The following is a 16,277-nucleotide window of genomic DNA, read 5'->3' as shown; positions in this document are numbered from 1 at the left end:
CAAAGCAAGACTTCAGGCTACCATGAAGCCCCTGGGGTAGGCTACTGTGTTGAAGAAAGTGATAATGTTCTGGTGAGCTCTCTCATTCGGGCAAGGGGAACAATGATACAGGCCTATAATTTAAGTAATAAGTGCATGTCTCACTGGTTTCTTATGTCTTGGGGTTTCTACAAGTTTTCTAACTTGTATCTCCAAAAGGAGATCAGAGCATCTAACGTGCTGAAACCAGGTGACAAATGACGGAGAAATTCTTCTGGCACCTTTGTGAATTAACACTGCGCACACACCAGTAATTACACATCAGTACAGTAATTACACATCAGGTGCCCATCTAAAAGTTCATCAGTAGTTATGTGAAAAGATACTGGAAGTGGGTGGCTTGGATGCCCTTTCTTTGAAACACTTGGGACCAGGAGTGCTTCAGATTTGGGGAGTATTTGAGATTTTGTAATATTTTCATTTATGTGATATAGTGAATCATCTTGGTTATAGAGTCCAGACAGAATCACAGAATTTATTTTTCCATATATACCACATATGCATAGCTTGTGGGTAATTGTATATAGTATTTTCTGTGAGCATGCGTTTTTACTCTGATCCATCACGTAAGGCCAGGTATGGGATATCTAAGATGTGTGAGCCTTTCAGGTTTTTGGACTAGGGATCTTGATTCACATTTGGGGCCTGGAGTCCTCCATCAAGAGAACTGATGACAGAAATCCTCTCCCATCTTCATTTCTTTGTCTGAACTCATCAGCCGGAGCTGTTGTGTCGGAAGTACGACCCTCTTGTGGAGTTTAAGGCTCTGTGACACTCACAGTTTGAGTTGATTGTCCATGTTCCTGGAACTGGTCATTTTTGCCTCTTCCACTCCATCAACAGAGACAGCCTGATGAATACGCTGCATCTCAATCAGTCTGGCTACAGAAACGAGTGAGCCGGCAGCGCCACGTCTTCTGGCAGCCCCAGTTCTGTCATCATAAATGCCAGAGGCAGAGCGTGTCCTCCAGCTAAACGGATGAGCGCCACGTATTAGTAGATGCGAAGGGATTGATTCAGTCCGTCGCTATCCAAGTATGAGAAGCAATTTTATCCCTGAGTTTTCCTGGCTAGTGAGACTGAAGTCCAAGCTCTCAGCTCCTAATTCTGTCCCGCTAGCTTTTTATAGCAGGAGGTGCAATGGACGTCGGAACCACTGGACCATAGGTGACAGCTCCTCTTTCTAAGCACTACCCAAACTTCCTCTCGCTTGCCGATGAGGGTAGTGCACCCTCCAGGGCCTACTTGACTCCCATCATCCCATCTCAGGCTGGGAAGCATCCGCGTTGGTGGATTTTCAGAGGCCTGACAAAAATTCCTGATAGCAACACTGCAAACAATGCATTTCTAAGAGTAAGGTCATACAGTAGCTGACCTCCAAAGCAGACTGTGGGTGAGGCAGCTAATGCATTATGGTGTTTACTGCAGAGTCAGGGCTCCGTTAAGGAATTCCTATGGCACATCAAGGACTTCGCTGGGGGTCTTTTATCATAGACCCTCTGCCCACTGCTCACTTGCATGGAGACCTTGTAAAATTAGGCAGAACTTCCTTGTGGAAGATGTTCCTTTCCCAGAGGTGACTCAGCCCTGTGTCAGCTCAGGCCTCCGACTGACCTGTAACCCTCTTATTCCCTCAGTGTCTAACAGGAGGGCTTCATCTATTAACCTGTTTACTCCTGGCAGTAAACCTGTATAGTCGTCCATAGAGCCCTTCCACAGATGAGAAAACTGAGGCCGGGGAGCATTGAATGGCTTCAGCACAGTTCTTGATGATATAGCTAGAATTCGAGCCCAGCTTTTCTGAGTTCTCTGCCAGCAGTGGTTTCACAAGTTGGGCTCCACCCCCAGCCTGTAGCAGAAGCCTCCAGAAGCCAGCCAGCTCAATGAGTCCTCTCAGAGTAGCAGCTAGCTACATCTCCTCAGAGAAGCCTTGGCGCATTCTCACGTCACCTGGTGGGGGACAGAATTGAGAAAGTGTCTTAGAGGGCGATTCTCAGGCCCATTTAGATATAGACTACACTTTGATTTGGACCTCATTAGTGGAAGAGACGCTGGATGCCATGCACCACCTTTTCCCACAGACCTATAGACATGATGAGAAGAAAACGGAACAATATTGAGCATCTATGTACCAGGCTCAGGTCCTGATGGCCAGGAAGGTGGGTGAGGAAATGACCACACTCCCTGAGATTTGATCAACCCATCACAGCTGTCCACTGCAAACAGTATCAGCAACAAGTCAAGAAGAATGAATTGTGGTTATGTACTGGGCTGGAGGAAGGTCCAGGACCTGGGAGTGTCCTAGGCCAGCCTTGAGTAGAGGGCCTTCCTATGGAAAATGTTCATCGATGATGAGGGTAATAACAAGAACAATAGTTCATATCTCCTGGGCACCGTGCCGCCCAGTTTCCATATCTTAAAAAATGTCCACAAGTCATGTGACAGGGCGATTCATCCCATCTTGCAGACTTGAGAAATGAAACATTGAGGAGAGGGTTGTGCATTTTGCTAAAGCTACCAATGTTTTCATGGAGCCATGCACCTTAACATTTTTTAGCTCCAGAAGTTTGGGTTCTGCTTCTTAGCCCTGTAACTTGTGACATGCTTGCCGAGTGTGGTCCCCATTAACATGAGTGATCTATCTCTGGACACTTGTTTCCAGGGAGACTCCATCTGCAACCCTCAGTAACTGAGCTCTGGAGGTGAGGCTTACAAGCGAGTCTTTGCCAAGCCTTCCAGTGAGGCCGATGAGACACAACTTTGAGAAGCTGGTACCCTGAAAGAAAAATATTTTTAAAAATTAAATTTTGGAGCCAGTTTTTTTTTCCAGTATTTATATGTAAATTACTTTAACTTCAGTTGCTGGTGTCGTGGGTTTTTTTTCTGTTTAGATTTTATTTCATATTTCATTATACTTTGAAAAAAGGTGTTTACTGATGGGCCGTGGTGGTGCAGGCCTTTAATCCCAGCACTTGGGAGGCAGAGGCAGGCGGATCTCTGTGAGTTCGAGGATAGCCTGGTCTACAAGAGCTAGTTCCAGGACAGGCTCCAAAGTTACAGTAAAACCCTGTTTTGGGGGGAAAAAAAAGGTGTTTGCTTAAATGTGTAAAAAACAAGTGTATGTGTGTGTGTTTGTTCTCCCTTCCTGAGACTGAGCTCCCTTCAGATCCATCACATCTCAGGATTCCCTGAGAATGCCGCAGGCAGCTGGCACCGCAGAGCGTCAGCTCAGCAAAGGAGCATGCGCAACTGCTCTGCCGCAGGGGCCAGGCGCAGAGCGAGCAGAAGCGTGCTGCCGTTTGCTGCATCTGCTCCACAGTGGGGGAACACCACTTTTCATTCAGAAAGTTTATTTTTTCATACCCCAAACAATATTATTTTATGCACTCGTCAATAATCCTTAAGAAATACTCTTTAATTTAAAGGTTTCCGGGCTGGCAAAGTGGCTGAGCAAGTAAAGGCACTTGCCTCCCAACCATGCAAGCTTGAAGACCCAAGTTCGATCACCACAACCCACGTAAAGGTGGAAGGAGAGAACTGGCTCCGCAAAGTGGCTCTTTGACTTCCATGCCTGTGCTGTGGTACACACACGTCCCCCTCCTCACATCACACACACACACACACACACACACACACACACACACACACAAACTAACTTTTAACTTAAGAAAGGGAGTCAGTAATCTTAGCAAACCAGAAAAATATGTGGAAAAATTGTGTTTTGCTCCTTTGGTCAGACCAACAGGGCATGGAACAAGATGGTAAGGATGCTTTAAGTTAAACCCGTTTGCCGTCCTCTGACCAAGCAGGCAATTACATGCATAGGAAGTGGTGAATAAGTTGGTTATTGTATGGCAATCACTTAGAACAGCGGTGTCTGGCTTGTGGTTAGTAAGCATGGCCTAGGTGAAATAGTCCTCGTCTAGACCTCTGAAATTGGAAATGTTTGAGAATCGAACATTTAGTGCGGATGTGAAGCCACGGGTGATCCTGCCTGATGGTCCATTTGTGTAGGAACCTTGTTTCATGTACAGTGTTATTTAAAATCTCTGAAACTGGACTGGAGGGATGGCTCACAAATTAAAAGAGCACACTGCCCTTGCAGGAGACACAGGTTCGATTCCCTGCACCCACATGGAGTGACTCAGAACCACCTGCCACATGAGCTTCAGGGGATCCAGTACCTCTGATCCCAGAGGGCACCCGTACACACATGCAATAGTCACACACAGATACATTCATAATTGTAAAACAAATCTTAATTAAAACTTATGATGTTATCCTGCTCTCTCTATAAAGGTATATATGAAACTTGAACGGATATCATGTTTGCACTTGGGCCCCATCCCCAATACATGTGTGTATATGTGCATATTCTAAAATCTAGAAGAGTCTATATTGAAATATTAATGGTTCCAAGCATTTCAGATAAGAGCAACTTGATCTGAGCTTGACTGAAATGTCTGTCACCATCATTGCTGTTGTTATTGTTAATGTCAACTCAATGTGTATTCTCTGTATAGAGGGGAAAGCACAATACAATGAGCCAGGTGAATTTGGGAGAGGTTTTTTTGTGAGTTAAATCTGGAAGGCAGAATAGGAATTGGCCAAGACTACATAGCAGAATATTCCAAACCACAGGAAAGAACCCAGGGTACGGAAACCTCACGTAGTCAGTGACATCGGAAGTTGGGAATAGAGAGTATATACAGGGGTTGTGCTGAGGACAGACCACTGGGTCCCAAGGAGAGGCAGGGAGCCATAAGCTCTTACTTCCTGTTCCTTGGCAGACAGAGTGCTAAGAGGAAGGAACCCAGAAGAGGCTGAGGAAGACCTCAGCAGCTTGCATGAGATGGTGAGTGAGCAGAAAAGCCGCTTGGCAGAGCAAGCTGGGGGGGGGGGGGGGACCTGAATTTGTGGGATACCGAGTGAGGAGAGTAGAGAGAGGCTATTGAAGTAACTTTGCCCAGAGGCTTTCTGGGTACCCTAGGAAACATTCTTTTTCAGAGCAGACTACTTAAGTGTGGGTCTGAAGGCCTGAGTCAAGCAACAGGCAGCCTAAGGCAGTCCTCAGTTTTAAACTGGGGGGCAGCCTTGCCCTGTCTGTGCTCCAGTATAAATTAAGTGGAAGGAAACAAACACTGGGTGAAGAGAAAGGGGACTCCAAAGATCAGTGGTCAGGACCGTGGCAGGAAGACACCTCCATGGCACACCCTTCTGAACATGATTCTCCTAGACAAGCTCAGCCCCACCCCTCCCGGACCAGATGAATTCAGGGAATACTAAGCAAGAGAACTACAAGATCTCTCCCAGAATGCTCTCTGAGAGTTTGTCTGACCCTGACCCATCTTAATGTGGACTGTCCAGGGAGTTTTAATGACACTGTCACAGAACCGAGGGTTTGGTTCTACTCTAAAATACATTGCCCTGAGTGCCACCATGATGAGACAAGTGGCATTCTTCAGTGTTTGGTTTGGTGTTTGTTCTCAGTTTGGTATTGCTGGCTCTGGGTGTGGAGCCACATCCCCAGTCCTTGGGAGGACAGGGGTTACTGTTGATTGTTTGTTTGTTTTAATTACTTTTTAAAACTAGCATACAGAGTAATGGGTTTAATTACAGAATTTTTAAATATACTTCGCTTTTGTTGACCTTTTTCCCTTGCTCCCCTCCCCAATACCCTGCTCCCTGCTTACTGCCCCCCTCTTCCAGTAGCCTCCCTTGTGTTTGCCTGCCATATACTATATATTGTATTAGCCTCCCTTTTATGTCTTCCTATTCCCCAAAGTGTTTTTCCCTCTCATAGTACCCTTTTTCATTTCATAAAACACATGTACACACCTATACACACCCACAAATACACACTCATGCCCATAAACATGTACTCACATGCACACACAGTCACACGCACCTGTTCACCACATCACATACATACAGACTCACACATACAGAAAAATTAAAATCGAGGGTCCCTGTATGAGAAAAAAATTTACAGTATTTGTCTTTCTGAATCCACCAAGCTCTTGAGTTTGTTTTTGTTTTGTTTTGAGACGGGAGCTTACTCTGTAGCCCAAGATGGGTTCAACTTGTAATCTTCCTCCCTCGGCTTTCTCCAAGCACTGGTTTCTAAGCCTCACCAAAGGGGCCACTTTCTGGTGGTTTGCTGTGTGCAACCTTTTGTTCATGACCAAAGTTATTGGGAAAATGTAAAATTACCTTCAGGTGTATGTGTGTGGTGTGTACGATAAACTCTTTAGCCCCTTAAGGGTACAGCTTGAACCACAGTTGGTTGTGAGTGGACCCACCAGCCCAGCAACAATGCTCACACCCCACCCCTACTTGGTGTGCCCGCGTCAGGCTCTGCAGCCACTAAGCCTTACAAAGCAGCTTCTCAGTGAGAGCTAAGGAATCAAGAACGGCAGCATGGTCACTTGTAGGGAGAGACTTGAACAGAGTATGGACTTCTGTCCTGTGTCAGTGTAGGCAAGTTGGACCCTGCCAGCTGAAAGCATATGTTACTTTAACAGTGGCAAATGTGTAGTCATTGTGGTAGATCCTGGAAAAGGTTTTTTTTTTCTTTTTTTTCTCAGCTCCTGTTTCCATGGCACATGCTTTCCTGATGCTATCTTACCTTGGTCTCTGAGAAGCCTTGATTGATGGACTCTGAGACCCATCTCTCATTCTATCCAGGTGCCAGAGTAGTCTGGCCAGAAAACTGAATAGCGTCCACCCTCCAGGAGGCTGTGGTCCCAAAGTGCAAACACATGACGTTCTGGGTTTCATTTAATGCCCTCCCCCAACTCACATCTTCTTCTCACCCTCCTTCTGCCGCAGATCCTGGCGCCCCTGTGAAATTGCCTTGTCTGCCAGTGAAACTGTCGCCTCCGCTACCTCCAAAGAAAGTCCTGATCTGTATGCCTGTCGGAGGGCCAGAGCTCTCCCTGGCATCCTACGCAACCCAGAAGAGCAGCCAGCAGGCCGTGGCCCAGCACCACCACACTGTCCTGCCATCCCAGATGCAGCACCAACTGCAGTATGGCAGCCATGGCCAGCACCTCCCGTCCTCTACTGGCACCTTGCCCATGCACCCCTCAGGCTGCAGGATGATCGATGAGCTCAACAAGACACTTGCTATGACCATGCAGAGGCTGGAAAGGTAACAGTGGGAAAGTGACTGCTTGGGAGGGGGGACAGGCAGGGGATTAGAGAGTGTAAAGCCTCATTCCTTTCCCTTCGAAGAACAGAAAAAGGCTTGAGAGTAAAGTCATGTCAAATCTGAGTATTAAAAAGGGTTAGCTGGGTAGTGGTAGCATATACCTTTAATCCCAGCCCTTGGGAGGCAGAAGCAGGTGGATCTCTGTGAGTTCAAGGCTAGTCTGGTCTACAGAACAAGTTCCAGGATGGGCTCCAAAAGCTACACAGAGAAACCCTGTCTCAACTCTCAAAACACACAAAAAATGGGGGAAATAGTATATGTCCGTTGTCAAAGTACTGAGTAAGCACATTTAATTTTTTCAAAAGATGAGGAGTGGGTAAGAAGCAGCCTTGCAAGCATAAGAATCCAAGTTCAATACTCAGATCTGTGAAGAATAAAGGCCAGGCGTAATGGTACAAGCTTGCAGTCCCAGTAGTGAGAAAACAGAGCTAGGTAGATCTCTGAGGCTTGTTGGCCAGCTAGCCTAATTCACATGACAAGTTCCAGACCAGTGACACCCTGTCTCAGAAGACAGTAGGAGATGTCTGAGAGGACAGCCCTGACCTGCACACACACACAAAGGAGTGGCATGTATACATATCCCCGGTAGACCGTATTGTTTCTCTAAACATTGCCATTTTGAGAAATAATATACACGTGCGACCATTAATAGTGGTCTCACCTGCCCTGATATGGGCAAACAGGGAGAGAATAATTTTATATTCCATATTCTATGGCTTATTTTTAATTTTGTGACAACTCCATGATGCTGAAAATGATTTAAGTGCATCGGGAAGTGATGAGAACTGGCAGGAGGGGAGGACGGGGTAAGCAGATTACAAGCGTGGAGAGATTTGCCCCCGTTCCTGAAGAAGGAGGAAGCAGAGCACTGGAGTCCAGGGATATGCGTGGGAGCCACTGGTATAACCCATCCTTCGCCAGAAAGTGCCCCCGGATGCATCTCTGGGAGGCCTGCAAAGAATTCTATCCCCGACTCAGGCCTGCAGTCTGCCTTCCACTAAGGGAGATCATTCATCCCTGACACTGCTTCTAACAGATATGCCAGGACCACTGCCACCCTCTCTGTGCCAAAGGGATGTCTGGGATTTCTCAATGACTCCGATGCACACTATTTGACCAAGCTCCCTAATAACAAGGAGAGAGTATTTCCATCTGAGGTGAGGGGCTATATCGCCAAGGGTAGTGATGGCTGTCTATTGAGAAATACAGATGGGAAAATGGTGGTCTGGAGACTCCGTGGGCTGCTACAGTGGAGAGCCAAACAAAAGTTGACCATGGATCACCTTCCTACTTCCTAGCCAAGGGATGTGTGTTGGGAAATAGCTACCTCCAAGGGAAGCTGTTCCCTCTAACAATTCTGGCTTGATTGCTTTCTCATAATACTCTCCATTGTTGCCAAAGAAAACCAACAAAATTACAGTTGATCCTTTGCCATTGGTTCCAGCTAGCAGTATTGTTAATGAGGGCAATCATAGCTTAATTTTTGAATGACACCTTGAAATATACCACACATGCGCACTGCCAACCATGTCCATCACTAGGGAAACTGAGTAAAGAAACTAGGAAAGGTTGAGGAAGTTCCCCACTGCCACCAACTCAAAGGATGCTCACTAAATGCTCATTACCCATTTGTACCCACACTGCAGAAATTAAGAAGACACTTTTCAATACTTCTATAGCAAATAGACGATATCTTTTTGTTTGTTTGTTGAATATTAAAAGGCTTCATCTCTTAAAAAAACATTTATTATATTTTATGAAAATATCCATTTGTGACAGATTGGAAATTCAAAAAAATAAAAAAGGAAAAGCCATTGCTTCAGGAGCTGGTGTGATGGTTTAGTGGATAAAAGCAGTGGCTGCTCTTGCAGAGGACCTAGGTTTGGTTCCCAGCACCCACGTGGCAGCTCACAATTGTTTGTAGCTGCAGTTCCAGGGATTTGGTGCCCCCTTTGGGCCTCTGTGGCCCCAGACATACATGTGCTGCTTACACACAGGAAAACCCTTATACACAGTAAGAGTGAATCTTAGAAGAACTGTTATTTCCACAAACATATTTTAGAAAACAGTGTCCTGTGCAGTAGGTTGAGTCAAGCCTGGGTCCCACTACTCCATGTCCCCTAGCTCTGTCCTGTGATTCTTTCCTTAAGACTTCAGTCCTTGCCTTCATCACATGGGTCCTTGGGACTTTTGTGCTCCTGTGACCACCATTCAGGGTTTAGGATTTTATGACTCAGATGAATTTTGATTATCTAAACAGAGATACCGGAAATAGCCTATTAGGATATTACTTAATGTATCTTCATTCAAACACGCCATTTTACAGTCTCAGTAGGAATTCATGGAATGTTTCAATTGAGTTTAGAATGATGGTAGGTCCTTCACTGAATTGGGCTCTTCAATAAAATGAATCAAAAAAGAGAAGGCCGGGATAATGAAGAGTGGGACTATCTGCACACTTTGTACCACCCTGGGCCCTGCCACCTCCTCATGCCTCCTCAGCTGTCACCCAGGCTAAGACTTAGGCTCCCCTCAGACAGCAGCAGGACAAAGAGAATCAATATATCCATCATTCTGACAAGACCACTCATCCTGAGAGAGAAAAATCCTCTTGCCAAATAAATACAAATTGGAGAGATTTTTTTTTTTTTAAGCATCCGCATTGTCTCCTGGGAGTTGGAGGATCTGAGTGCAGATCAAGGTCATGGACCACTTTGTCCTGTAACAAAAGAACTGTTGTCTGTGGCAATGCTTCCCACCCTTTCACTACCCGAAACTCCCAACATGATATTCGTCTTCTCCTGTCCAAGTCTCCCAGCATAGGAATCCTTCTCTACCTACCTGGCAGCTCCCAGGTACCCCACATGACACCGTAAGAAGAACTTTTACTAACATGACAGCACTGTACTTGTGAAGAGCCATGGGCCTTCCCACAGTAGTTTTGTCACTATCCCCCAAGACCTACTAGGAAGTCCCCTGTAGAGCATCGTTCCAGAACTGTGCTCTAATCCTGAAGATGTGTCGCTATGGAAATCAAATGAGGAATTAAGCAACCTTGGGTTTTGACACCTACTTTTCTATAAACAGTCATCCATTGTGCCTGTGAAAGGGAACTCGAAGGCAGCGTAGGCAACTGATCCCATGTCTACCGTGCATTCCTGTTCATTGTCCAGTCTCTGCATGGGGATCTTGATGAGTTCCAAGACAGTGTTCCCATTCTAGACACGGCTTCATTAAATTATAACAGTGTCCCGTTGTAACACGGACTTCCCTCACCTCAATTCTGGTCTTCCTTTCCTAGGATATGCTTTCAAATGTCTCAAGACAGCCACAGTGTTCTCTACATAAAGGGCTTCTCTAGACCTCTTGACATCTTGTGTGTGTTCCTCCGAGATGACCTTGAATCTTTTCAGATTTTTACTCACCTGACCCTGCCAACAGAGTTTATTTATAGTTTAGGCTCATCAGGTTTGGGGCTAGGCGCACAGAGCACAAAGAACTAGAAACATGCATGGTCTCTATTTATCCCCAGTCCCAGAGAGGGTTCGTACTTATCCCATCTCACAGTCAAGTGAGTGCGGTCTAGAATCAGGATTTGTAGCTTAGCCACACTGCTTATTATCAGTGTGACCCAAAGTGTGCTACATAGCCTCTATGGGCTTTCATTCCTCATCCATAAAACCAGGAGAACACGAGCAGACCAGCCTCATTTGGGCTCTTTGTGAAGATTGAATGACATAATCAGTCAGATCATTGCACAACATACCATAAATGTCCAATAAATGGCAGTGAGCATTAAGCAAAATTATGTAGCACATAAAATTTTTCTTCAGTGCCTCTAAAAGACACATTGGAAATGGATTTGGTCCGATCTTGTTGGAGGGTGTGTGTGTGTGTGTGTGTGTGTGTGTGTGTGTGTCAGTTTCTTTGAATTACATGGTCTTTATTTCCCCCCATGGGTTGTTCATGTCTTTTTAAAAAGTGACATTTTAAACATTGTGCAGGGTTATTTTCTTTTTATTTTTTATTTTTCCTCTCTACAGAAAGCTCTGCAGTCTTAATTGGCATTCATTCTAGAACTTGAACTTTTGCTTTCAGTCAGTTGCTCACTTTTTTTGAGGTCAATCCATTCAATGATCTCTGCACTCTCATTTCCTGTTGGCAAAATGAAGTGGGATATGAAGGGATTCTAGAAAGATCCTCAAGGGGCTGTGCTTTTAAAGAAGACTTTTCTCCCTTGATTAAAGGCAGGTTCGTACCTATCGTTGCTCACACAGAAATATAGGGTCATCCATGGCGACCCCCACATCCGACTGTCAGCAAATCCTCCCCACTCTGCTGCCGTGTGGAGATGTCTGCATCGGCTGCCCTGGCCCCTGCTCCTGACCCTCCCTCTCCCTGACCTCTGTTGTCCTCACCCGTGTGGCTGCAGGCCTCTCCTACCCTAGCACTTGCCCCTTCTCCCCAGCCCCAGCACTGTCCTCAAAGAGAGTGTGGGGCCCACCCAGCAGTTTATGTACACGTTTGCCAGGGGATGCCGTTTGAGTACCACGGACTGGGTGATCCAAACGACACAGACATATTCCTTCCTAGCTCCAGCAATGGAGCGCCCAAGACCACGGTGCCAGCATCCAGCAATGGCCTCCTCTCTGTGTCATCCCAAGCTGGAAATGAGAGGGTGGGAGCAGCCAAGGGGGAGAAGTGGGGCTATATCTGCTTTATAATGAATGTACTCTCCTGATCAGGATCCTCCCACCATGATCATGATAATCTGTTCACGGAAGCAGGGTCCTTGTGATCTAACCACATCTCAGCTCGGCTGCACTGGGGGTTAGGTTTCTAGTGCATGGGTTTGGGGAAGCACATTCTAATCATTGCCCCTAGACATGAGAAGATCCTCCAACAATTCTTCGCTGGATAGCTGGTGCTAAAGCAGGTTATCTGCCTGGTGCTGGGGAGAGAATGAAGACAGCAGAGCTGGTCTCAGCAGAGCCTAGACTCCCTGGGAGGTCAGACTGTGTGAGCCCATCTGTGAAGGGAACAGAGTGGGAGCAGTGCTGACCACAGGATTCTCAGCAGTTGTGGGAGGGTGTAACATGAAGGGGGAACCTGCTTCTTGGGGTTTCTGTCCCACCTCATACCCTATAGCTGGCAGCCCCAAAGAAAATCACACATAGGTCTTCATAAATTATAAGCTGATTGGCCCATTACCTCTAGCCTCTCTCTGGCTAACTCTCACATCTTGATTAACCCATTTTTCTGATCTATGTTAGCCATGTGGCTCAGTACCTTTTTTCAGTGGGGCAGATCACATCCTGCTGCTTCAGTGATCTGGGCAGGAGAGGGAGGAATCAACTTCCTCCTTCCCAGAATTCTCCTGTTCTCATTGCATCATTTCTACTTCCTGACTGGTTTTCCTGCCTATACTTCCTACCTGGCCAATCAGTGTTTATTTAAAACATGATTGACAGAATACAGACAATTCTCCTGCACGGGGGGGGGGGGGGGTAAGGGGGGAGGGGAGGGAGGGCAGCGGCAGGGTAGTCTTCTCTGACAGCTAAAAGGGAAGTGTGGCCAAATGATGTGGGAAAACAATCTAGTCACTTCAGAGGAAGTAGTAGTATACGCTCTCCTACGCTCTCCAAATGGGTAAATGAAGCTTTCCATATAAAGGTGTTAAGTTGGCAGTTGACACTTGAAGTTTTTAGAAGATTGATCATAGAAAATGAGGATAGAGTGGCGATATGGGGTTGTAATCACACATACAGAAGAGCCCAGGAAAAAATAGTACACACCTGAAAACCACATGGAGATCACAAGTTCAAATCCAGCCTGTACCACACAGTGAAACCTGTATCAGGGAGAAAAAAAAAAAAACAGGAAAGGGTGGAGGAAGAACAACAGTCACCAAATGATAAAGTATCCTGCCAGCAAGAGTCCAGTGGTCTTACTAGTGTACCTATGCAATATGTTATACAAAAGGCTATGCCATATGCTAAGGACCTGTCCCAATCAATAACTATCCCATATATATTGAAGTAAGTGATTATTACTAATATGAAAGTTATTAGAAACAGAATGGCTCTACCTCAGCTCAAATATGAGGCAGACGTGTTTTAACACAGACAGTCCGGAGTAAGCATAGTTGACCTACCCTAGGACGGTCCTGTAATCTGCAATTGCTGGCAGCACCTGTTGAGCACTGAATGCCAGTCATTGCGACAGACACACAGAAATAAATCATGGAGCTAGGGATCTAGCTCTGTGGGTAGAGTGCTTGCCTCGCATCAATAAAGACCTGGGTTCAATCCTCCAGCACTACACGAAACTAAGAGCAGTTCCTAATCACAGCTCCCAGAGGTGGAGCTAAAAGGTCAGTTCAAGGTCATCCTCAGCTGCGTAGGAAGTTCCAGGATAGCCAGAGCTACAGGGAAATTTGTCTCGAAGGATACAATGTTTTGTATGAAATATCAATAAGTATAGACACATAACTTAGTATTTGTTTGTACAATCCCTTTTCGCTTTTACATTTTAGCTAGGATGAAATTGTTGCTTATTGAGAATAATGAAAAAGGAATCCTGTTTAAATTGGACACAAGAAATTGAACATTGCATCATATCCCCAAAATCCCTTCCATCTCTAAAAGTTTATGAACTCGTGATTATTTTTGAACCTTTCAAAGAGCCCAGTTCAGCTTCTAACCCTAGGGCAGATCCATTTCATGGCATTGGTTACTTTGCTTCATGTTGTCTCAAGGTCACGGGGAATTCTAAAGAATAATATTTGGTCCTGGACTGAGCAGTCCCACAGTGTCCCTCGGCCTTACCCGTATGACATCTATACTGACTGCATCAGCCGACGTTTGTAATGTTTCACCCTCAAATCTCAGTGCCCTGTGGCAAATAGCAGACATGACTTACTGCCTTCGCAGAATGAAATTCCCAAGGTCTCAGTGTGACTTGCTGAGAAATTGGCGTGGATTTGAAATTGTGTTTTGTTTGTAGAGGGAAGGGTGTACCTCCTTACATGCAGTGTATTTTGGGGGGAAGATATCCCTTGCCCCTGGACAAGAGCTTCAATATCATGCATTTCTGGCTCAACGTTTACCCCTGCTTCTTGGAAGCCTGGCTTATCAACCTCCTATTTAAGGCTAGTTCTTTGATCTCAAGATATAAACTCACCCTTAAGTGCCACCCACACATAGTGTTTCTAGCTTTAACTGGTTCTTCCAAAAGATGCGATACAGTCTCAGGGCAAGTTAATCTCATCGTGAGCAAGGCTGGCTCTCCCTTGCACAGTGAGCAAGCCAGGCAACCGGCTGGCAGAAAAACTGAAATTAAGACAACACCTATGAACACAGCACCATCTCTTCCAGCTGTCAAACCAAAACTCTCTCTAGACATTGAAAGTTGTCTCCTGAGGGACTCTGGGGTGGAAACCACTGCCCTGGAGAATACGTAGCTGCTTTCTCAGGGTGGTATTGTGTGAACCTCTTCCAAAGCAGCTTCTGTATAACACCCGGGAATTCACAGTGATTACTGCATGATGAAGAATCACTCAGGTCCTATTGTGAAGAGTTCTTATTTGCAGTGTCTCAGACTGGCATTCTGGGCACTAACTGAACACTCATTCTGGGTTCTACCTAGAGAGCTAATTGCACCCCTTCCTTTAGTTCCAGTAATCCATTAATACATGGGTTTGAACCTACTTCTTGAGTCTCGTAGATTTGTGGTTTACTCAGCAGCATTGTAGTCACCCCAAGTGTCACCTGATTTTCACAGTCTTGCTAACTAACCTCCATGAGGTTAACAGGTGATGGCCATCAGATCTTTAAATCATTCACATCAGAACTCTTCGATATGGAGCACTTGGCTATTCCTGGATCAAACAGACATTAGGGGTCATGGTTCGTGTCCACTGGCCCTCTGACTATTGGCCAGATAACTATAAAAACCAGGGATATGCATAAAGCACCCCATCCTAGCTTCCTAGATGTGGCCTTTGTGTGAATTGTGAATTCTCTCTGGGCTGTTGAAGACAATGCTGATACTTAGTACATTTAAATGAGCCCGTCTGTGCGACAGAAAGCCAGGAAGGGGTGGATAAAGTGGTGGTTTCCCATATCAGAGTGGAAAACCCCAAGGTATTTGTCCGTGGTCACAGAACTAGAAGGAAATAAGCATTATTGACATAGTCAGTAGGACTGTAGGGCTGGACTCTCTCCACCAAGTCCCTAAATCTCATGTGGCATTTATACAGATACCATCTGCCTTAGTCTCCCAGATGACTACTCCCCATCATCCAAGGAGCTCCAGACAGTGCAATAAACATAAGCATGTGGGACATTTTCATGCTGCTCCCTAAGTATGCTAAGGAGGCATCATGAGAGCATCTTTCAAAACAACCTCACAAATAACATAGGTGGTCCTCCACGTGTCTCATAAATACACGTCGTCAGTGTTTGAAATCTCATTTCATGTCCCCTCAAATATGCAGATGAGGCCAGTGAGATGATTCAGTAGGGAAAGTCATTTGCTGCCAAGCCTGATAACCTGAGTTCAACCCTGGGACTCACAGATTAGAAAGAAAGAACCAAATCCTGAAAGTTATCCTCTGACTTCCACACAGGCGCAGTGGTGTGTACACACACACACACACACACACACCACACACACACACACACACACACAAGTAAATAAATATTTTTCAAAACTTGCAGTGTTAAGAAGGGTGTAATTGCTATCTTGGTTTCATAGCGATAAAGACAACCTATGATCACAGTAGGGATATAAACCCGGGTCTTCTCACCCAAACCTAGAGTTCTTTCCACTAACCGTGTGTCTACCTTCTCCCAGAAAGCCAGCAAAGCCTTTTATTACTCCTAATGCCCCCAATGTCAGCCTCTGTCCTCCACATATATATGTGAATGCATCCATGCACACACACACACACACATGAACATGGACATATAGACACCAAAAGCAAATAAAAAATGGCAAACAAAAGAATAACACAATGGTGCCC

General features: G+C 45.6%; 1 protein-coding gene across 9 annotated transcripts in view; it reads left to right on the top strand.

Annotated features, from left to right (window-relative positions):
- The window catches only part of Phactr1 (phosphatase and actin regulator 1), a 422,199-nt gene that overhangs the window by 359,159 nt on the left and 46,763 nt on the right, over positions 1-16,277 (top strand). For all 9 annotated transcript variants that reach the window (XM_041632673.1, XM_041632675.1, XM_041632676.1 and 6 more), the window contains one exon: positions 6,871-7,192. In XM_041632673.1, coding sequence (XP_041488607.1) covers positions 6,871-7,192 — 322 coding nt within the window. The remainder of the gene's footprint in view (positions 1-6,870; positions 7,193-16,277) is intronic.

The sequence above is a fragment of the Microtus oregoni genome, unplaced genomic scaffold, assembly GCF_018167655.1.
Source record: "Microtus oregoni isolate MIOR12 unplaced genomic scaffold, Mior012 000042F_ref0000377, whole genome shotgun sequence".
Taxonomy (NCBI): domain Eukaryota; kingdom Metazoa; phylum Chordata; class Mammalia; order Rodentia; family Cricetidae; genus Microtus; species Microtus oregoni.
The sequence above is the reverse complement of the archived record's forward strand: the minus strand, read 5'-3'. Positions and strand labels throughout refer to the sequence as shown.